This window comes from Rhodotorula paludigena (assembly GCF_050403205.1).
Source record: "Rhodotorula paludigena JCM10292 DNA, Rt_paludigena_JCM10292v1_ctg6, whole genome shotgun sequence".
In the NCBI taxonomy this organism is placed as follows: domain Eukaryota; kingdom Fungi; phylum Basidiomycota; class Microbotryomycetes; order Sporidiobolales; family Sporidiobolaceae; genus Rhodotorula; species Rhodotorula paludigena.
The window spans coordinates 307,335-328,787 of record NW_027481452.1 but is presented as its reverse complement, the minus strand read 5'-3'; the positions used below and the strand labels follow the sequence as shown (position 1 = coordinate 328,787).

Here is a 21,453-nt window from a genome sequence, read left to right as displayed (position 1 = left end):
GGAACACCAGAACGCCGCCTCGAGGGACGAGGAAGAAAGGGGTCGGGCGCCCCCCGCAGTCGTCGCTCGTCTCGTCTCGACACGCGCTGCGCTCGCTCAAGAGGCTTGCAGAGAAGCCCAGCCAGCAGCACGGTGCACGCAGGGCCCGGGCCAGACCCCTGCAGCTCTCTTCGCAGCGATGGACCCGACCTCGTCCCCCTCGCTCGCCCACAGCCACCACGCGCTTCCCTCGCCAGGCGCGAGCCCCTGGAAGCGCTTGACCGGCAGGCTCTCGCGCAAGAACTCGCACGCCCACTCGGGCACCGACTCGCCCTCTGCGCCCGCTTCCCCTGCCATTGGGGCCGGCCCAGACGCCTCCTCCGACATCTTCACCGTCGCAGCACACGCCTCGCCAGCGTTTCACGGCGCGCTGTACTCGAGCAGTGCCAACGGGTCGACACCGGGCGTCACTCCCTCTCCGAGCGGGTACGCCAGCTCGACCGCCGCCTCCGCCAAGGACGGATACTTTGGCTCGCAAGGTGCCGCCGCTGCATCCGCCGGCCCTGTTGGGACGCCCGGAACGACCTCGGGAGGTATGCCCTCGCCAGCCGCGAGCGCGCGAAGCAGTAAGGGCGCGGCAGGCGGCGGCAAGGAGAATGTCCGCACGACCAAGGTGGGGCACAAGGCCGAAAAGTACCGCTCGCTGTCGCGCTCGCAGCGCGGGAGGCAGCGCAGTGGCTCGCCGTCAGACCCGGGACGCTCGCCGCACACCGCGGGGGCGACGCAGAGCAGCTTTCGCATCGCGAGCAACCCTGCGGGCCACTCGTCCTCATCCAGCAGCGGCGGCGCTGGCTCGAGTGCCGCACGCTTCCTTCGCCGAGTAGCATCTGCGCCCAACACCAAGGCGCTTTTCAGCGGCGGGCTTTTTGGCTCGTCTTCGTCGTCGGCGACTTCCGGCCAGGCGCACCCGTACCCGTCCACCAAAAACTCCTTCATCCCCTCTGCGAGTCAGGCGTCCGACGTCCCGCCTTTACCGACCGGCGTTATCCCTGTCGGTGACTTGCACGACTCGGGCGTCTCGTTCGGCACTTCGACGCCCAAGTCGACCGCTTCGGCGCGGCCAAAGACGACCACCTCGTCGGACCGGGGCAAGTCGACGTCGAGCTCTGGCGGCTCCTCGGCGGGTATCCCCGTCGGGCAGCCCAACACGGCTCCCCTCCCGCAGTCAAGCAAGATGGCGCGGGACCTCTCGCAGGGCTCGCCGACGCGCTCGCGCTCGTCGCCGCAGATCAGCGACGCGAAGCAGCCCGGCGGCGCGCCGACTCTGGCCGCGTCTGCCTCGCTCCTTGCGCCGCCTTCTCCCGCGCCGGGCGTCGGCCTCTCGCTCAACAACGGCGGCCTCGCCGGCTCGCCGCGCGCCGCGTTTCGGCGCACGTACTCGAGCTCGTCGATCCGCGTGCGCAACCTCGAGGTCGGGCCGTCGAGCTTCCAGAAGATCCGCATGCTCGGCAAGGGCGACGTTGGCAAGGTCTACCTCGTGCGCGAGAAGCAGACGCAGAAGCTCTACGCAATGAAGGTGCTCAGCAAGAAAGAGATGATCAAGCGCAACAAGGTCAAGCGCGCGCTGGCCGAGGAGGTACGTGACCGCGCATGCTTTTGCAGTGCTCGAATGCTGATCGACCGTGTGACGAGCAGGAGATTTTGGCCGGCTCGAATCACCCCTTCATCGTGACGCTCTACCACTCTTTCCAGTCGGACGACTACCTCTACCTCTGTAGGTCACTGTTTCTCAGCGCGCATTTGCCGCTTACTGACCCGTGCTCGTCCAGGCATGGAGTACTGCCTCGGAGGCGAGTTCTTCCGGACTCTGCAGACACGGCCGGGCAAGTGCTTGCCGGAGGAAGACGCCAAGTTCTACGCCGCCGAGGTTGTCGCCGCGCTCGAGTACCTGCACCTCATGGGCTTCATCTACCGGGACCTCAAGCCCGAGAGTGCGTCTCGTTGCGCCTGTCTCCTACTTTCCTGCGCTGACCACTCCCGCTCGCAGACATCCTTCTCCACGAGACGGGCCACATCATGCTGTCCGACTTTGACCTCTCAAAATGCTCCGACCCCCACGGCTTTGGCGGCGCGCCCGCCGGCATCAAGCTCATCACGCCGAACGGCGTCCCGCTCGTCGACACCAAGAGCTGCATCGCCGACTTCCGCACTAACTCGTTCGTCGGCACTGAGGGTGTGTTTATTCTGCACTCGTTCTTGTCAGGCGTCAAAACTGACTACGTCGCTCCGCAGAGTACATCTGCCCCGAGGTCATCAACGGTCGCGGGCACAGCTCGGCCGTCGACTGGTGTGTTCGACTCACAGGACCTGATGAAGAGCCGCCGCTGACCCAACTGATTTGCAGGTGGACGGTCGGCATCCTTATTTACGAGATGCTCTTTGGCTGCACTCCGTTCAAGGGCTCGAACCGCCACGCGACTTTCTCGAACGTCCTGCGCAACGAGGTCGCATTCCCGGACCACCCGGCGACGACTACGCTGTGCAAGAGCATGATCAAAAAGCTCCTGTGTAAGGACGAGCACCGCCGGCTCGGCAGCCAGTCGGGCGCGAGCGAGGTCAAGCAGCACAAGTGGTTCGCGAGCATCAGCTGGGGTCTCTTGCGGCATCAGAAGCCGCCAATCGTCCCGCAGGTTACGTACGTCTGCGACCAACTGCATCACTCTCGCGGATTGAGGCTGACCTTGGTGCGCTTTCCCGCCTGCAGCAACGCCGAGAATGCCAACTTCCGCTCCATGCGCGAGTCCAAGTCGCTCGACCTCGAAGGCCAGGCCGTCTGGCTTCCCTGGCCCGAAGCCGAGGACGGCTTTGCGCACACGCCGAGCGCGTCGCCCCTCCCGACGCCGAGCATCACGCCCGCGGTTACGCCCGGCGTCGGGACGCCTAAGGCCTCAGGCGGGAGCAGCGGCGGCGAGGGTGCGTCGTCGAAGGGCGTCATGCGACACAAGCGCCAGCGCGCGCAGACGCATGAGCGCGAGGAGACGGGCGCGGACGGCAGCGCGCAGGAAACGCCCGTCCCCTCGACCGCGGCTTTCGCTACCTGATCCGCGTGTCGCCCGCTGCGCTGGCGCTACAAGCGCGCGACTTTTAACTACGTGCACCTTTTCTCAACGTCTGTACTCGGCTTTTTCGTCTTCGTGTATCCCTTTCTCCTCTCGCGGCACGCCAAACCACGGCCCACCGCCGTTCGCTACTCGCAAACTCCCGCAATCTCCCGCAACGCTCGCAACGAATCCCTACCGCACCAACGCAACGTCACTCTTCCGCACGCCGCCTCGTTGTCTCATCGTGGCACCACCAACTTTCACGTTCTTCCCCACTTCGTCCGCCCGCGTACCATCCCTTGCCCCCTACGTTCCTCGTTGTTGCCACATCATCATCTCCTACGCCGCGCACCCAGCAACGCTCGTACAGACCCTTGACGTTCTACCGCCCGCCTGGAGACTTCCCCCGCGGCCAATGGCTTGTCTACGCCCTGTTCTCCTTCCTCCAGCCGTACCGATGTTTAGATTCCTTCCTTGCAATCGACATATGCCCTCGAGTCTGAAGCGATGTCGAAAGTGTGCTCGTCCGGCCTGCAAGCGATTTAGCGAGCAAAAGGCGTCGTCTGCGCCCGCGCCGAATCGAATTTGCTTCGGCTGGGCGAAGATCCAAAACGCGCAGTAGGCCCTTGCGTACCTAGTCGGCTCTCCTGAAGCCGGTTCGAGTTTGTGAGACTTTGCCTCTGCGACGAGGCGATCTGCCTGCCTTTTTGTTTCCCTTGACGCCCCATCTCAGCTCCTCGCCCGTACGATACCCGAGATCTCAGCAGCCCCGGATGAGCTCTCCCCTTCGCGTGTCAGACCTCGTCGAGCGCCACAACGAGCAGATCCGCCGCGCCTCGCCCAGCCTGTCCCCGCCGACAACACGCCGCTCGCTGCCCGGCGTCAGCCCGACGCGCGAAGGGTCCAGCGCCGACGCGCCGACGTCTCCCTCGCCGCAGAGCAAGGAGCTCCCGCCTGCAGGCGAGCTGCAGGCCAAGGCGGCACCCGAGGACAAGGAGGATGCCGGGACGAGCTTGAATGCGGACAACAGCGCGGACGGCGCACAGGACGGGAAGAGCGAGGCTGCGGCTCCTGCGCAGGCGCAGGGGCTCGAGGGCATCCAGGAGGACGACGCCGCTTCGCTTGAGGAGGGCGAGATCCGCGACGACGAGGGTGCGGCACGCGAGGACCGGAAGGCGGACGGCGAAGTCAACGCGGACGAGCCGGTGGACGACAAGCCCCTCGAGCGCATTACCGAGTCGCTCCAGGCGCTCCCGACCGAGAAGCAGGAGGCTGTCAAGGCGGCGCTGGCACGACTCGCCGAGTACCCGCCTGAACTCCCTCTCACTCATTCTTGGAGTGCGTTCTGGCGTTTCTTCTCTCCTTGCTGTGCGTAGACATGCTGACGAGCTCGCGCACGCAGCGCTCCACTTCTCCGACACCTCGGGCGCGTCCAAGTCGTCTTCGGCTGCTGCGACGAAGGATGCCTACACCGAAGGCATCACGCCCGTCTTCACTGCTACCACCGTCCCCCAGCTCTGCGGCCAGCTCAAGGCGTTCAAGCAGGCGCCCAAGTCGCGGCGGGCAAAGCTCGGCGACCAGGACTCGCTTGGCCTGAGCCGGCCTGGCATGAACCTTCATTTCTTCCGCACCGGCATCAGCCCGACGTGGGAGGACCCGTACAACGAGAAGGTGCGTTATCATTCGACGAGAGCCGTTAGCAGTCGCGAAGAGCTGTTCGAGCACTTCGTCGCGCTTGCAGCGGTTCGGCTCCAGCTCCTGCGCGAGATTACTGACGATCGTCATCACACAGGGCGGCCGCATCACCATCTCTCCCTCTGGCGCCCTCTTCGACTCGATCTACGAGCGCCTCGTCCTCCTCTGCGGCGGCGCGTCTCTCGAAATCATCACCTCCGACCTGCTGCAAACCGAAGGCCCGGCGCCCGGGTCGAAGCGCACGCCGACGCCTGGTCCGCTGCTCGAGGGGCAGATCAACGGTGTCGTCGCGTCGAGGCGTGCACGAGGAGACCGCATCGAGGTGTGGCTCGGCGGCAAGAACAAGAAGGAGCCTGTCCCCGGCGAGTGGCTCGACCGGTTGAAGGGCGTCCTCGCGCAGGAGCTGGAGATGCCCGAGCTGGCGGGGAGCAAGTACAAGAAGCATTTCTAGTGTCTTGCAAGCAATGCTGCATTTCTTTTGGATGCTCGAGCGAATTTACGGTTGGAGAGGCGCTTCTGTCACTTTAGTCTGACTCAGTACCTACCTTCATATCTGTGATCATTCAGGACGACTGATTGCACCTTTCACGCGCAACTCGACATCCTGCCTCACGAAAGGGTCGCCACCTGTCGCCCGAAACCTTGCTCGTGGCCCCGCTCCGCACTTGACGCAGCTGGTTTCCCTCTTTCTCCTCCACCCTTTCACCTTCCCCAGCTGCATTCCCCCGTTCCCTTTGCGCTAGAGCTTGTCCAGCGGGTCTCTTTTTGCACGCTTTGACGTCTGCCCGCTCCTGCTTCCTGCCTGTGCTCGCGCTCCCTTTCGTCTCTTCTGCTACCTGTCGCTCGTCCGTCACGCCCACGAGACTCGGATTGACATGGCTCCCCCGTCCCTCCAAGAGCTACGCGAGCTCGATCTGCGCTTTCCCCCTCAGGATCCGCCTCTCGTCCCCCTCCTGCCCCCTTCAGCCGCGAAGCATCCACGAATCCTGCCTTCTCTCGACCTGCGCGACTCGTCTTCGTTCCGCGACGGATGGCGCTGCGATACGTACATCGTACCGGCGGCGTTCCCGCGCATGCAGCGCAGCGCGTCGCGGCACCCGGGCGAGCCCTCGCCCGTCGCGCACCACCCCGCCTCGCGCGAGCGGCCGTGCTACTACTCGATGCTGGGCGAAATGCTGCGCGTACAGGCGACGGAGCCGATTGCCGATCCAGAGGCGGAGCGGGAGACGGTCGAGGAGCAGGAGCAGCTGTACCTCGCGGTGAACCGCTACGTTCCGGTCGAGCCGCCGCGCAGGGAGGGCGCGCTGTCGCTGGTCATGTCGCACGGGAACGGGATGCACAAGGAGACGTGGGAGCCGGTGCTCGACGCACTGCTGAGCGATCTCGAGGGGTCGAGCGTCGAGGTTGCGGAGGCTTGGGCACTCGATTGCGTCTGCAGCGGCGACTCGGCGCTGCTGAACGAGGAGGTCGTGGGGCGAGGCTGTAGGTCGCGTTTCCCTCCCTTCGAACGCTGGATCGGCAGTCCTTCGGATGGGACCACAGCAGCTCACGCTCTGCGCCGATGACAGCGAATTGGCTCGACTACTCTCGCGACCTGCTCAACTTCCTTGTCTCGTACATCGACTCGCCGTCCCTCGGACGGTCTGATGCCGTTGCTGCACCCCTCATCCTCCGGCCCAGCACCCTCGACCCGGCTCTTTTGTCCCTCGACTCGCGTTCCGAGCCGCCCGCCGGGCACTCGCTCGCACGACACCGCACGTTTCGCCGCAAGACCATCGTTGGCGTCGGTCATTCGTTCGGCGCAAGCACGCTCGCGCTCGCGGCGACAGCCATGCCATTCGTCTTCTCGTCACTGTGGATCTTCGACCCGTGGATCCTCCCGCGCGCCTACAACCTCTCGATCGTCGACGGCCGGTTCTTCAAGAGCGTCGCGATGCGCAAGGACAGCTGGACATCGCGCAAGGAGGCGTGCGAGACGCTCACGCAAAAGGGCTTCTTCAAGGTGTGGGACCGCAGGATCGTCGAACTGTTCTTGCGGCATGGACTGCGCGACCTGCCGGACGGACGCGTTGGGCTCAGGACAACTGCCAAGACCGAGGCGGTGAGCGCATTTCCTGAACTAGCAATGACGGGGACCGTCTCATTGACGCAGTCCTCGCTCCTCAGCTCGTCTACGCCAATCCTTTCGGCTGGCAAGGACACACACTCTTCACCCGCCTGCGCCGACTCGACCCCTCGCTGCCGATTCGCTACGTCGTCCCGTCGCGCGGACAGTCGATCGTAGACGACGAGCTGCTCGACGAGGCGCTCGACCTCCTGCCGTGGCTCGACGTGCAGCGCCTCAGTAAGGCATCGCACCTCCTGCCGCAGATCCAGCCGGACCGTGCGGGTACGCTAGTGGGTGAGTGGCTCAAGGAGACGTATGGACGCGAAGCAGCGGCAAGGCCGAAGCTGTGAGTGGCAAGGAGGGCTGTCTTGCGGAACCCAGCAGGCTTTCCAGATTCCTCGACGCGTCTCCAGGTCGAGTATGTGTGCTCAGCGCGGATTACAGCCAGAACTCGGCTTCAAGCAAGGAATTGCAGTCTCAAGCCGTTGCGTGTCATCAAAGGAGAGGTGAGCGGAGAGACCAGCCACGAGCGAGAGAGCAGTAGTGGGCGGGAGTAGGCGGTTTGTTGGACTCGTACAAGCAAGCCAGGCACCCTGCAGCACGTCTCGGGCGTGGGCACAGGCCGCGACGAGATGCGCGTGCGCCGAGCGAGCCGAGCGAGCTTTGGCCAGCGCGGCCGAGCGAGACTTCCGCGCGGCGCGATTGCTCTGCGCGCCTCTCGCCCCGTCTCGCTCTCCTTCGAGCGCCTGGCCTGGTCTGCGGCCCATAGACGCGCACTGCACTGCTCCAGCCCGCTCTAGAGCATCAGCCGCGCCCGCTCCGCTTGTCGTCGCCCCCCGTCCCACACGTGCCGCTTCGATCCGCCATGGTGTACGCCGATCCCGCTCTTGTCCTGCGCTCCGGTTGGGCGTGTCAGAGCTCACACAGCGTGCCCGCAGTGACTTCACGCCGCCCCCCTCGGCTCTCCTCCAGTCGCTTTACGGCGCGACCACCCGCTCGGCCCGGACCAGCGCCGCTTCGTCGCTCGCGGGCCATGTCGTCAGCACCGGCGTGCGGTCTCTCGTCGCCGACAACATCCTCGACGACCTCACGCGCGCTGCAAAGGGCAAGAGCCCGCAGGAAAAGGAGGGCGCAATGGTCGCATTCGACGAGATCTTCCGCAAGGCCGGCCTCTCGCTCGGCGCCGTCGACCCCTACTTTGTGCCGCTCCTCCCCGTCATCCTCGACCAGTACCAGGAGTCGGGCAAGACCGGCAGCATCAAGGACGCCGCCGAAAAGGCCGCCAAGCAGCTCCAGCGCCTCCCGCCGCCCGAGTTGGCGCCGCGCATGATCGAGGAGCTCTTCACCTACCTCGAGAGCAACGCCAAGTGGCGCAGCAAGGTTGGTGCGCTCGAGCTCCTCGGCATGTTCGCCGTCACCGCTAAGGACCAGGTTGCGGAGCGTCTCGGTGACTACGTTCCCCGCCTGGTCCCCTCCATGCGGGATACCAAGAGCGAGGTACGTCTGCTGGACCTCTCGCCGTTGCTGACAACAACTCACAGTCGCTTCCGTAGATCTCGTCTACTGCCGAGAAGATCGGCGTCGCCCTTTGTCAGGTCCTCACCAACCCCGACATCCAGCCTTTCGTTACCGACCTTGTCCGCTGTATGGCCGACCCGACCACCGTCCCCGCTGCGATCAAGCGTCTCTCGTCGACCGTCTGGGTCCGCGAAATCGACGGCCCGACCCTCGCCGTCGTTTCGCCTCTTCTCACCCGTGCCCTCGCCGAGAAGGGCAACATCGTCCAGCGTCAGACGGTCGTTCTCACCACCAACCTGTTCAAGCTTGTCCGCTCGCCCGACCTCGCAGCGAGTCACGCCGACGCCGTCCTCCCTGGCATCGAGCGCATCATCGAGTCCGCCGCGTTCCCCGAAATTCGCGCCTTCGCCGAGGAGGCCAAGCGCGCGGTGCAGAAGTCGGTGCAGGGCGCGTCGATCCCTGCCATCGACCACCTCACCGAGGCGCTCGGCGACGAGCGCACGGCGTACGCGCAGCTCATGGAGGCCGTCGAGCAGCAGACGGGCGACAAGGTCGACGCGTTCGCCGAGCAGTCGATCAAGAGCGCCGCGTTCGCCATTGCGCAGCTCGTGCGCAAGCGCCAGCTGTCGGAGAAGGAGTGGAAGGACCAGTACGTTGCGCCGTACGTTGCGCACTTTGTCGGCCAGGAGGCGTCCGAGAAGATCGCGCTCGACCTCCTCGCCAAGTGGGTCGCGGTCGACAAGGAGCGCAACCGTGTCGAGGGTGCCGACGATGACGACGACGAGGAGGGCGAGATCCTCATCGACCTCCCCTTCTCGCTCGCATACGGCGGTCTCCTCCTCCTCAACCACACGGCGCTCAAGCTCCGCAAGGGCCACCGCTACGGTATCTGCGGTGCCAACGGTTGCGGCAAGTCGACGCTCCTCAAGGCCATCAACCGCAAGCAGATCGACAACTTCCCGACCGACATCAAGGCCGCGTACGTCGAGCACGACATCGAGGGCGACGAGACGGGCATCACCGTCTGCCAGCTCATGATTGACGAGCCGCGCATCTCGGCCACCGAGGCCGAGATCCGCAGCATGCTCGAGGAGATGGGCTTCGCTCCCGAGCGCCAGGACGTCGCCATCAACTCGCTGTCCGGTGGCTGGAAGATGCGGTGCGTTTGGCTTTGCCGCGAGATTGCATCGTCGCGAGCTGCGTTCTGACCTTTTCGTGCACACAGCGTCGCTTTGTGCCGTGCCATGCTCATGAAGGTCGACCTCCTCCTCCTCGACGAGCCGACCAACCACTTGGACGTCCAGTCGGTTGCGTGGCTCCAGGACTGTGCGTCCCTATATCTGCTGTGAGCTCGGCGGGCCGTAGCTGACCAGACCGTCCGCCCGCAGACCTCAACTCGCAGGACCGCGTCACGTCGATGATCATCTCGCACGACTCTGGCTTCCTCGACGCCGTGTGCAGCAACATCATCCACTACCACAAGAAGCAGCTCGTCTACTACCGCGGCAACCTCGCCAAGTTCGTCGAGAAGTACCCGCCCGGCAAGACGTACTACACCCTCTCGGACGAGGTCGTCAAGTTCACCTTCCCCCCGCCCGGCTCGCTCATGGGCGTCCGCTCGCGCACCCGCGCCATCCTCAAGATGAGCGACTGCACCTTCACCTACCCTGGCGCAAGCAAGCCGCAGCTCTACAACGCGAGCTGCGCCATCTCGCTCTCGTCGCGTGTCGGTGTCGGTGCGTCGCGTCCCTCTCCCGCTTTCTACTGTCGAGGCTGACCTCACCGCACACTCGCAGTCGGCCCCAACGGTGCCGGTAAGTCGACGCTCATCAAGCTCCTCACGGGCGAGACCCTCCCCGACTCGGGCCGCGTCGAGAAGCACCCCAACCTCCGTATCGCCTACGTCGCGCAGCACGCCTTCCACCACATTGAGCAGCACCTCGAGAAGTCGGCAGTGCAGTACATCATGTGGCGTTACCAGGAGGGTGTCGACAAGGAGCAGGCGCACAAGGCAACGCGCGCCCTGACCGAGGCCGAGCAGGCCCAGCTCAAGGTGCCGTTCGTCGCCAAGACGGGCGAGTCGCGCTTCCTCGAGCAGATCGTCGGTCGCCAGAAGCTCAAGAAGAGCTACGCGTACGAGATCAAGTGGCAGGGCATGCAGCACAAGGTGCGCTTTCCTGCGCCTGGTCGATCCTTGCCGCTTCCAGCTCACCGTCTTGCTCTCCGCAGCACAACACCTTCGTTCCCCGCGAGCGCCTCATCGAGCTCGGCTTCTCCAAGCTGGTGCAGGAGTTCGACGACTTCGAGGCGTCGCGCGAGGGTGCCGGTTCGCGCGAGATGTCGGTCAAGCTCGTCCGCCAGCATCTCGAGGGCGTCGGTCTCGACGGCGACATCGCCGAGTACAACGAGATGCGCGGGTATGTTCCTGCAATACGCACTTGCTACGCCCTCGTGCTGATCCTCGTGCCGCCTCGCAGTCTCTCCGGTGGCCAGAAGGTCAAGGTCGTCATCGCCGCCGCCATGTGGTCGAAGCCCCAGGCGCTCGTGCTCGACGAGCCGACCAACTTCTTGGACCGTGACGCGCTCGGCGGTCTCGCCGTCGGCATCCGCGAGTGGACGGGTGCCTTCATTTGTATCTCGCACAACCAGGAGTTTGTCGGCGCGCTCTGCGGCGAGATCTGGAACGTCGAGGCCGGCCGCCTCACCATCAAGGGCAAGGCCGCTGTCGACGACAATGCATTCGAGTCGAACCCGAACTCGGCGCGCGAAACGCCCGCCGCTACGCCGGGCGCGGCGACGCCGGCGTCGGCCGAGACGCCCGTCGGCTCTGGCGACGAGGCGCGCGCGGCTGCGACGATTGAGGGCGCCGACCAGGAGCTCAAGTTCAAGGCGGCCAAGGGTCGCAAGAAGCTCACGCGCAAGCAGCTCAAGGAGCGCGAGGACCGCCGCCGTGCTCGTACCCGTGCGTTCTTGCCCGCGCCATTTCGGATCCGATTGCGTCGCTGACACACTCGCTCGCAGTTGCCTTCCTCTCGAACACGACGCCTGGCGCGGTGCGCGAGCCGGACACGGAGGACGAGGACGAGGAGCACGAGAAGCAGGTTCTCGTGCGTTGGCCCCTATTCACAAGTCTCCCCCGCTTGCCACTGACCTTCTCTCCTTAAACAGAAAATCCCGTCGAAGAGGGCCAAGAGTGGTACCACGTGAGTTGCGCTCGTTGTCGTCGCACACTTCGGTCCAGCCGAAGATAGCGGTCTTTGCCCGTTCCTTCTCGGCTCTTCTACTGACCCATGCGCTTATCCACAGCACGCCCACTATTGCTGGCGTCAAGAAGGCGGGCACCGTCACCCCAGCATAGACGACGGCGCCCACTGCGACGATACCCCTCCTTGCTTCCCTGATCTCCCGGCCTCTCCTTTGGTTGTGTGCGGTACACCCCGTGTTATACCTCTAGACGTCTTCTCTTCCTCTCGCTCTCTCCGTTGGTCTCCTGTTCTCACTCCTTCCCACTGGCTGTAGCGGCATCGCACTCCCGTCTCGCCGCCTCCCGGTAATGCGCATATCATAGAGATTCATTCGGGTGCGCTGCTCGGCCCTCACCTTGAGAGCTACCTGCACCTCGTGGACCAGTCCTCTTGCCGTTCAAGCGCTACTTGCAAACCGCCGTCATCGCTCGCTCCGCCAAGCTCGCTCTCCGCACTTCTTCACCCGCCGTCACCTCGCAGATTCAAGTGCAGTGCGAGCATGGCAGACTCGAGTGCGACCGCAGCCGCACACCACGCGCGCAACACCGCCACCATCGTCGAGGCCGCCGCCGCTACCTCGCCCAAAGTCCCCGCGCTGAATCCGCTCCTCGCGCGCGGCAAGCTCAAGAAGGCGAACAAGGGCGGCAGCAGTGGCTCCAAGAGCAAGACCAAGCTCGTCAAGGAGGTCTACAAGGCCAAGCAGGACGAGCTGCAGGTCGTCAGCGCCGGCGGGCCCGACCCCGTCGAGGAGGGCGAGGTGCTCGACCTCGCAGACCAGCTCCTCGAGCAGCTCGGCGGGCAGCTCGAGGAGGATCACGCGAAGGAGGCCGTGGGCGCGCCGAGCGTCGGCTCGTCCGTCGCGCCTTCGTCGCGGAACGGGACGCTCAGCCCTGGGTCGACGACGAGCGCGCACAGCCACGGCAGCAGCGGATCTACGCGGGACAGGCTGCAAGGATTTAAGGACGACTTGAAGGATGCGTTCATGCCGAACCGAAACTCGGACGGCGGGAGCGGCGAGAAGAAGGTGAACCGGCAACAGGCGCGGAAGGTGCGCTCTCGTCCTTCCCCGTGCTTCCAGTCGCTCGTACAGTCCCCAGATACCGTGCTGACTTTTCTCCGTGGCAGCTGCGCAAGGCGGACCACTTCGAGCAGCAGCGACGACAGGCCGAAGCCGAGGTTGCGGCAGAGAACGACCGCTCTGTCGAGCTGGAGAAGGAGGCGATCGACTCGCAGTGCAAGAAGCTGGGCGTCATGGTCAAAGAGATTGAGCCGGACGGCCACTGGTGCGCGCTGCCTCGTTACTGCTGTTTCGCTGCTCGCTGACATTCGGTCCGCCGCGCAGCATGTTCTCGGCGATTGCAGACCAGGTCAACTTCCTCAAGCTTTCCGTACGTTGCTTGCTACCGGTGGCGTCTGGCTACAATGCGTTGCGGAATGTAGACCAGTCGCCTGCGATGCGGGAAGACGGTGCTGACATCCTAGCCTCGCGTCGCAGCCGAACAAGGAGACGTACCAAGTCGCACGAGCAAACGCAGCGGCATACATGCGCGCGCACCCCGACGACTTCCTGCCATTCCTGCCCAGCGACCTCGACCCGGAGAACATGATGAGCCAATGTAAGCGAGACCGTGCCTTTTGCCCACTCGAGCGCGCAGTACTGACCTGGCCACTATCGGCTCACGTTCTTTACAGCCGAGTTTGCACGGTATTGCGACACGGTCGAGAAGACGGCAGAATGGGGCGGCGAGCCGGAGGTACGTCGCCGCTTGTCCTTGGCTGCAGAGGTCCGTTAGCTCACCTCCGAGACTCGCAGATTCGCGCACTATCCCTGCATTACCAGTCGCCGATCATCGTGATCCAGGCCGGAACCGAAATGGTCGAGCATGGCTCGGACCTGCCGCGCGAGCGGGCAATGCTTATCTCGTGCGTCGCATTCCCCTTGCCGGGCTCTACCTGTCTCTGAATATCGTGCCTTCTGATGTGCAAACTGACGGGTCTGCTGCAGATATCACCGCAAGATGTACGGGCTTGGCGAGGTCAGTCTGCATCTTCAGCTTTCGGATGGCAGGCCATGAGACCGCATGCCGCTCGTACGGCACATGCACAGCTGACATTCCTTGCACATGTCCAGCACTACAACTCGCTGCGCCCAACGAAGCACGGCGCACCACACGTCTTGCCGTCCGCCCCGTCCGCCGACACGCCCATAAGCCACTCCGCCTAGTCTGTGCCGCTCGCTCAATCGAAACGATTTCCCAGTATGTTTGTGCCCTCGCATTCAGTCGCATCCGCCCACCCCTAGACTGTACTACTCGGTTCCCATGGCTGCCCGTCGTCATTCTGGAATACATGCGCGTGATCGGGACACAGCTTTCTCGAAGCGTTTGCCTGAACTCCGATGGCCCGGGCTTGCCAATAGTGCTACTTCCTAGTGCTTGTGTCGACAGCGAGAAATGTGGCCAAGCTGAGACCCTGTCGAAAATGGCACGTGCGCGAGCGAGCGGACGATGACGGCGCGGAAGGCGAGGCGGACCCACAGCTTCGGCCTCGACGGTCGTCTCCAGCCTTTGGACTCCTGCGCTGCCAAGGAGCTGGCAGCAGTCTCGGCTGCCTCTGTCTCTGCCTCCTCTCGCCGCGCCCCACCACTCTGTCCGAGGCGAGATGGTGCCCGACTCGCAAGAGGCTGCCGCGTCGCCGAGCGAGCGGCCGGCGCACCACGTCCTGCACCCGCTGACGGGCACGCTCAGCTTCAAGAACCCGTGGCCGAGTGCGAGCGCACCCACCGCGTCCGAGCTGCTCTTCGGCGGGGCGTGGCTCGGATGGCCCAAACTGCACCTCAACAAGCACCCCAAGGCCCGAGAGCTCCAGGTGCTCGACCCGGGCGACTGGGGCCGTGCAAAGGTCCGTGAGCTGCGGCGCGCGGCCGAGCAGAGCGGCAACGGCGCAAAGACGGCGTTTGTCCGCTCGACCTGGCTCGGACATGCGACCGTCTACGTCCAGCTCCCGCTCGACCTCCCGCCCGACCCGCTCTCGAGCCTCCGCAGGAAGAGCGTAGACAACACCCCGGACGACGCCAAGATCCGCCGCGGCCGCGCAGGGTCGGTGCACGGCGCTGTCGACGAGGAGGACCAGTACGCCGAGGGAGAGGGCACGACCCTCAAGCTCCTGTTCGACCCCATCTTCAGCGAGCGGGCCGGCCCTACCAATTACACGGGGCCCGGGAGGCTGCGCCCTGCGCCGTGCAAGGTCGAGGACTTGCCCGGAGTCGACGCCGTCCTCATTAGCCACAACCAGTTGCGTACCCTCGCTCGCTTGTAAGCTTCCGATATTGCGGAGCTGACTTCGAGTCCCGCAGCTACGACCACCTGGACGTCAATAGCGTCAAGCAGGTTCTCGACAAGTGGCCGCGAACCAAGTTCTTCGTCCCGCTCGGTGCATCCCGTTCTCGCGCAGGTCCGCTTGCACTAGGCTGATTAGCCTCGACATTCCACAGGCAACAAGACTTGGTTCTTCGCCAGCGGTGTTCCGCCTTCACAGATCATCGAGCTCGATTGGTGGGAGGATGCCGAGCTCACCCCGTCCGACTTTGGCCTCTGCGCCCCGCCGCTCGCAGCGCCGAGTCCGCCTCTGTCCCACGCTGGCGATGGGCTCGAGAGCGGGCGCTCGAGCCGCTCGAAGATGGTCAGAAGCGAGCCGCCGCGGGAGAAGGAGCGCATCCGCTTCTCGTGTGTGCCGGCACAGCACAACTCTGGTGCGCACGTCGAGTCTGTCCGAACGTCATTCAGCGCTCACCTGGCTTGTGTCTGTAGGCCGATCACCCGGAGACCAGGGCTCGACGCTGTGGTGCGGCTGGGTCGTCGAACACCTCATCGAGTCGGACCCGCCCGACCCCTACCCTTTCTTCCACCACGGCGAAGCTCGTCGCTCGTCCGCGACTGTCTCGACAAACGAGTCGTTCGTTTCGGCGCAGGAAGCCGAGCTGCGTGACGCCATGCAGACGGGTCACACGGTGCTCGTCGAGGAGCCCGAGGACATCGCGGTCGAGGAGGACGACGCAGACGAGGCGAGTGGCCCGAGAGCACGGCGAACGGACCTGCTGAATCCGCCTTCGACGGGCACTACGCCTTTCCTTACCCCGCAACACTCGGCAAACGACCTCTCACCGCAGACGACGGCAAGCAGTACCTCCACCACCGACTCGGCCTCTCTCTCGGTCGCCAAGCGCGGCGACGTCTCGCCTTCCTCCCTCGCATCCTCCCCACGCCGCCGCAGCTCAGTCTCGCAGCTCCTGCAGCGCTCGTCGTCCTTCTCCAAATCGCTCACCCGGCGCCTCTCGAACGCCTCGCGCTCGTCGAGCCCCGACGGCTCGCGCGCGCGGTCCGGCTCCGTCTCGGCCGCGCACAGCCCGTCGCCGCTCTCGCGCGCGAGCAGCATTCGCGCGGCGCGCGAGCGACAGACCGAGCGCGAGGCGGCGGCCGCTGCAGCTGCGACGGGAGCAGAGGGCGGCGACGGCGAGGCGGTGCCGGACCCGTCCGAGGCGACGACGCAGCACGATGCGCTTACTCTCCCCGCTTCGCCCGCGCCGGAATCGCCGCCCGACGAGGTCGACGAGGAGAAGCTTGCGCAGGAGGAGAAGGAGCGCGAGAGCGCGGCCAAGGCCAAGCGCGCCGAGCACGAGGTCGGCCGTGCGGTCAAGGAGGGGAGGTGGACCAGGAGTATCATGCGGAAGGGAGTCATCTACCACGCGGGGTACGTCGTTTGTTTCGTGTCAAGCTCGCTTCAGGAAGATGAGCTGACGTGACTTGTGCGGACGCAGCGACACGGGCTACCGCCGTCATCGTCGCTCACCGCACCCGGTGTGCCCCGCGTTCGACGAGATTGGCCTCAAGTTTGGGCCGCTCGACGTTGCGTTTGTGCCCATCTGGCGCGGCGGGAGTCTCGGTTTCGTCAGCGCCATCGGCTTGCGGGTGCGTCTCATCCTGTCGTTGTTGCAGCCATCCGAGCTCAGGCGTTTGCGTTGTCCGGTAGCTGCACCACGAGAACATCTCGAGCGCGGTGCACGGCTCGCCCGCTGACGCTGTCGACATCCACCTCGACGTCCGGAGCCGCAACACTATCGGTGCGTGATTTCCAGCTCGCAGCCCACCTCTCGCAGCAGCTCACACTCCCCACATACACGCAGGTATGCACTTTGGCACGTTTATCGGGAGCGAGTCCGAGTCGCTCGAGGCCATTATCGAGCTGCAAGACGCAATCGAGGAGGCGGGCGTCGGGGTGCTCGACGACCCGAACGAGGACGAGATGGGCCGCATGGGCGTCACCGACATTGGCGAGACATGGTGCACGGAGAGTACGTGATTCTCTGGCTCGTCCGGGTCAAGGACGACGGCCTCACTGTATTCCTCTCTCCGTCCGCAGTTCAGAACCTCCTGATCGTCTCGTAAAGTCCCGGCCTCCAAACGGTTCTCCGGCGGACAAACGCTGTGGTTCGTTTCCGTGTGCACAGAGTGCGTTGCGCGTGTCATACCGCGCTGTCTGTGCCCTCCTCACCCTTGTGATCCGCTCTTCCCGCAGGTAGACAAGGCTCCGTTCCCCTTTCAATACAGGTTCTCCAGGCTCGTCTGGACAGGTTCTAGCTCTCTTTTCTTCCTCATTTACGGTAGTTCAATAGACGGTCTTTGTTGTACTTGGACTCTCTTCTGCTGCGGATCCGCATGATGATCCGCGAGGGGGAAGGGCGCGAGAGCACTGCGCTCGCCCTGTGCTTCGGGATAGCCGTGCGACGCTCTGGCAGTGTCGGCGAGTCTGCTCCTGCTGCTCTCTGCGCCGGTGTGAGCCAAGTGCGCAGTCGCTGCTGCCTCCGCCTCCGGTGCCCGCGCCGGTCGCTTCGTCGCCGTCGCCGTCGACTCTTTCGCACCTTTGCTTCTCGCTGAAAGCATTCGAGAAGGTGCGCGGCATGGCGGACGCAGGGCAGGCTGCACCCGCTGCCCCTCCCGCTCCTCCCGCTCCCGGTCCTCCTCGCGCAACGCCCACCCGCAAGGAGAGTGCGCCCGCCCAGCTCGTCGCGCTGGCCAAGCCGCCGCCGTTCCCGCCGCTCGAGTTGATGCACGACCGCACACACACCGTCACTCACGCCCTCGCAGAGTCGGTGCGCGCGGCGTCATCTCACAAGTCCAAGAACACCGCCTCGTCGTCCTCGGCCTCGACGACCCACGACCGCCGCTGGAAGGCCGGCTTGAAGCCCGGCCAGGCCGCAAAGAAGCTCTTCCCGAAACCCAACTTCTTCCAGCGGGCGCACCGCCGCTTCTTCATCAAGCGCGACCTGAAATACGTCCGTCTGCCTCATCTCGCCTTGGCTCCGCTCGGCTTGTTGTCCTTCCCGAAGACTCGCATCGCTTGCTGACGTCTCTCGATTGAGCAGGGACGCGAATGGAAGGCGGAAGAGCTCGAAGAGGCCGCTAAGCGCGGCAACTTTGCCTCCCGTCCGAGCGACCTCTTCCTCAAAGTGAGCCCTGGTGGAGTCGATGCCGCGGGGCCTGAGCGTCGTCCGTGCCTCTCTCACCTTCCAGCTGACGCCCATCCACCCGCAGATGTACTCGGACGTCCTCACCTGCTTGACGCGGGATCCGCTCGCCGGCAATGTCTCGCCTGCTCTCATCGGCACGCAGGGAACCATCCCGCTCAGCATCGTCTCGACCATCCCTGACATCATGCAGCACTATAAGGACTGCAGTGCGTCGAAGCTACTCCGTGCCCTTGCGCACAACGAGCGCCATCGCTGAACACCGTTCGATGCTGTGCAGTCGTTCTCGCGGAGAAGGAGGTCTTCCTTGTCACGAGTGCGTCCGCCGACCTGTCCATATCCTGTCATCTCGCTCACTCATTCCTGCCTGCGCGCGCAGACTACTGGCAGTACGGTGTGACTTGACCTTCCCGCCCGCTCGCCTACTAACATGCGCCTCTCGCAGGCCCTCAGATTCTGTCAACACGGTGGCATCCGGACTACGCGAGCTCGACAAGCTCGTTGGAGAGCGCAAGGGTGACAAGATCGTCGTCAAGGTTATGTGGGACCGCGGTGCTATCGAGCAGCTATGGCAGTACGTAATCTTCAGGATTACTGATTTCGACCCAGAACTAATGGCTCCCGTACCCAGCAACCATGTCACGGTCGAGCCCAAGACCTGGGCGCCGCTCGGCCTCCCGCACCCGGACGAGGTGCCCAACCTCTCGATCCAGGTCATCAACTTCCATCGCCCGCTTCTCGGGACGTTCCACCAGAAAGCAATGGTAGTCGACCGCAAAGTCGCGCTGCTCAACTCGAACAACATCCAGGATCGCCCCAACCTCGAGGTGCGTTCTCGACCCGTTCAGCGCTTCACCAGGCGAGTTCCTCGTGACTAAGCGTGATCCACCCGTCGGCTCCGCAGATGATGGTCCACCTTGAAGGGCCAATCGTCGACTCACTGTACGACAACATGCTCATCTCGTGGGATGAAGGTCTCGCTCCCGCTCTACCCTGCCTCACCGCCCCATCGCCCTCGTCCGACCCCTCCCTCTTCCCCTATACCTTCACCGACTCGAACCCGTACCTCGCCAATATCGACGTCGCAAAAGCGGCCAAGGCTGCACGCAAGCTCCTCAATCGCCAGGACGAGCAGGCCGAGCACGGCGAGCAGACCCACTCACTCAGCCCGCCCGACTGGTGGCGCCGCGACAGCGCCGCGCCCGGCGCGGGCGGCGGCGGGCACGCCTCGCCGTGGCACTTTGGTGGGCACCAGCACAACCACGCGCAGGCCGCCGGCTCGCCTGGCGCGGTGCCGCAGCATGGCGAGGGCGCGGGCGCAGACGGGCACGGGCACCCGTACGGCGGCGCCGGGACGGGCAAATTCGCCACGCTTGTGATGCAGCTCGTCGAAAAGGCGCGCGAGGAGAAGGCGAGGCTCGCGATGGGGTTGTCGAGCGTCATGGACGGAGGCGGGAACGCGCAGGCGCAGGAGGCTGGAACTACGGGTGCCGCAGGCGCGAGGACCGGGGCAGATGGTACGGCCGGCGAGTCTGTCGTTGGCGGTGCCGACAGTGGCGTCGACAGCGGCGTCGACACGGGCTCGAAGCGGAGCGGAGACGAGGCAACGTTGTCGAACGGCAAGGCGAATGGGACGGAAGGGACGCCCCGGACGGCGAACGAGTCGCTCGCCGTGCAAACGCACGGTGGGTGTCGCCTAATGGGCTGTTGACCCCTCTGGAGGATTCCGCTGATGCCCTGTTCGCGCGCAGATCTGCATCCCGCCTCGTCTGCCCGATCAGCCCCGCAGCCGCCCGGCCTCGTCGACCCGTCCGCGCCTGAGCCTACTGGTCTCGCGACTGAGCGTGATATCCCGCCTGGGGTTGGAGGGGATGCAAAGGAGCCGCCGCCTTCTTCGCCGGCGAGCCCTGGCGGCACGAAGGGCACGTCATCAAGCGCCCGTCTTGCTGCCCTGTCCAAGGCGCTCAACGCTGGCGCACTCGCCAAGGTCGACGCAGCGATCGACGACGAGAAGCTCATCCACGACTTCAAGCCGCACATGCTGCATCGGCGGCACGAACCTTTCCGTACGTCCCGGCGCCCGCATACCCTTCTAATTCGTTCCTAGTCGCTCACATCTCGGTGCTCCCAGCCATTGCGCTCGTCAATCGCCGTCCGCATGGCTCGCCGGGTCACAACGACATCCGCTGTCCCCAGGCCGCAGCTTGGCTCGCCGCGCTCAAGTACGCCGAGAAGAACGTCTTTATGTAGGTTCTTCAGTTGTCTCGGGAGTGCAGCGGCTGCTGACTCGCTCGGCTACAGCCAAACACCCACACTGAATGCCGCACCGATCGTCCGAGGCGTCGTCGAGGCGTGCTCCCGCGGCGGCAAAGCCGGGCAGGGCATCCCCGTCACGCTCTTCCTCGACCTTGGCTTCAACGACAAGGGCGAGAGTATTCCGTTCCAGGGTGGCACGAACGAGGAGGTCGTCTTCCGCCTGTACGGCCAGCTGCGCAAGCTTGGCAAGGAGGACAACCTGCACGTGTACTGGTATACTGGTACGTTCCGCGCTCCTATCCAGGTCAGGACGCTTGACTGACTTGCGTCAAAATCCAGGCAAGGACCAGATCCGTCCTCTCAACGCGTATGTCCGCCTCCTTGCTCTGTAATACACCGGCTCACCCGCTTTCTCGCATGTCCGCAGTGTCCACAAGTCCCGCAACTGCCACGTGAGTCACGCCCGCCTCGTTTGCACTTGCATGCAGTTGCTGAGCCTGACCGCGCTACACAGATCAAGTTCATGTCGGTCGACGGGCAGTGCGCCATCGTTGGCAACGGCAACCTCGACTCGCAGTCGTTCTGGCATTCGCAAGAGGCCAACATCCTGATCGACAACCCGCAGATCGTCGCCGACTGGATGGACCAGCTGCGGACGAACCAGTCGACGCACAAGTACGGCCGCGTCGACACGGACGGTATCTGGCGCGACCCGTCGACGGGCGAGGAGCTCGAAAAGCCCAAGTCGATCGGGTGCTTCACGGCGCTCCGTGCCGTCATCTAGAGGCGCATTCAACAGACACTCGCCTCGCAACCTTCGTCCCTCCTTAGTCCTGGTTTTTTTCGTGCTCCTCCTCCGTGCGGTTGCTCTACTTAATACCCTCTCGTCCATCCGTTGTGGTGTCTGTTGTGTACAATGCTCTTTTGTGTCATACTATGGTCTGCAGCATCTTCTGCGCGTTCGACGTGGGCGGGAGGAAAAGGTGAGCACTTCGGCCCTCGGAAGCCGAGAGCGAGCGCCGGGACGAG

General features: G+C 64.6%; 6 protein-coding genes across 6 annotated transcripts; all 6 read left to right on the top strand.

Annotated features, from left to right (window-relative positions):
- Nucleotides 1-178: 178 nt before the first annotated feature.
- Nucleotides 179-3,080, top strand: JCM10292_003134 (uncharacterized protein; the record flags this gene model as incomplete). The annotated part of the gene is made up of 7 exons (XM_076646858.1): nt 179-1,615; nt 1,675-1,753; nt 1,809-1,970; nt 2,027-2,212; nt 2,272-2,326; nt 2,384-2,674; nt 2,744-3,080. The coding sequence occupies 7 exons, from the start codon at nt 179-181 to the stop codon at nt 3,078-3,080; spliced, it is 2,547 nt and encodes an 848-aa protein (XP_076507619.1).
- Nucleotides 3,081-3,853: 773 nt separating this feature from the next.
- Nucleotides 3,854-5,226, top strand: JCM10292_003133 (uncharacterized protein; the record flags this gene model as incomplete). Its single annotated transcript, XM_076646857.1, has 3 exons — nt 3,854-4,418; nt 4,483-4,751; nt 4,873-5,226. The coding sequence occupies 3 exons, from the start codon at nt 3,854-3,856 to the stop codon at nt 5,224-5,226; spliced, it is 1,188 nt and encodes a 395-aa protein (XP_076507618.1).
- A 424-nt stretch (nt 5,227-5,650) lies between these two features.
- JCM10292_003132 (uncharacterized protein) lies at nt 5,651-11,758 on the top strand (the record flags this gene model as incomplete). The annotated part of the gene is made up of 13 exons (XM_076646856.1): nt 5,651-6,257; nt 6,344-6,876; nt 6,942-7,228; nt 7,821-8,379; nt 8,436-9,559; nt 9,626-9,726; nt 9,789-10,136; nt 10,197-10,567; nt 10,630-10,817; nt 10,878-11,362; nt 11,422-11,507; nt 11,569-11,603; nt 11,707-11,758. 13 exons carry the CDS (start codon nt 5,651-5,653, stop codon nt 11,756-11,758), a joined length of 4,776 nt encoding a protein of 1,591 aa, XP_076507617.1.
- Nucleotides 11,759-12,144: 386 nt separating this feature from the next.
- OTU2 (deubiquitinase OTU2) lies at nt 12,145-13,869 on the top strand (the record flags this gene model as incomplete). Its single annotated transcript, XM_076646855.1, has 8 exons — nt 12,145-12,693; nt 12,771-12,928; nt 12,988-13,033; nt 13,141-13,261; nt 13,338-13,399; nt 13,459-13,568; nt 13,651-13,681; nt 13,777-13,869. 8 exons carry the CDS (start codon nt 12,145-12,147, stop codon nt 13,867-13,869), a joined length of 1,170 nt encoding a protein of 389 aa, XP_076507616.1.
- A 437-nt stretch (nt 13,870-14,306) lies between these two features.
- Nucleotides 14,307-17,089, top strand: JCM10292_003130 (uncharacterized protein; the record flags this gene model as incomplete). The annotated part of the gene is made up of 8 exons (XM_076646854.1): nt 14,307-14,938; nt 15,001-15,077; nt 15,139-15,396; nt 15,455-16,394; nt 16,462-16,612; nt 16,674-16,764; nt 16,828-16,995; nt 17,064-17,089. The coding sequence occupies 8 exons, from the start codon at nt 14,307-14,309 to the stop codon at nt 17,087-17,089; spliced, it is 2,343 nt and encodes a 780-aa protein (XP_076507615.1).
- Nucleotides 17,090-17,601: 512 nt separating this feature from the next.
- JCM10292_003129 (uncharacterized protein) lies at nt 17,602-21,208 on the top strand (the record flags this gene model as incomplete). The annotated part of the gene is made up of 14 exons (XM_076646853.1): nt 17,602-17,976; nt 18,067-18,150; nt 18,236-18,377; nt 18,449-18,484; nt 18,548-18,562; nt 18,622-18,742; nt 18,800-18,995; nt 19,073-19,853; nt 19,920-20,234; nt 20,300-20,414; nt 20,470-20,705; nt 20,764-20,791; nt 20,852-20,876; nt 20,939-21,208. 14 exons carry the CDS (start codon nt 17,602-17,604, stop codon nt 21,206-21,208), a joined length of 2,739 nt encoding a protein of 912 aa, XP_076507614.1.
- Between the last annotated feature and the right edge of the window lie 245 nt (nt 21,209-21,453).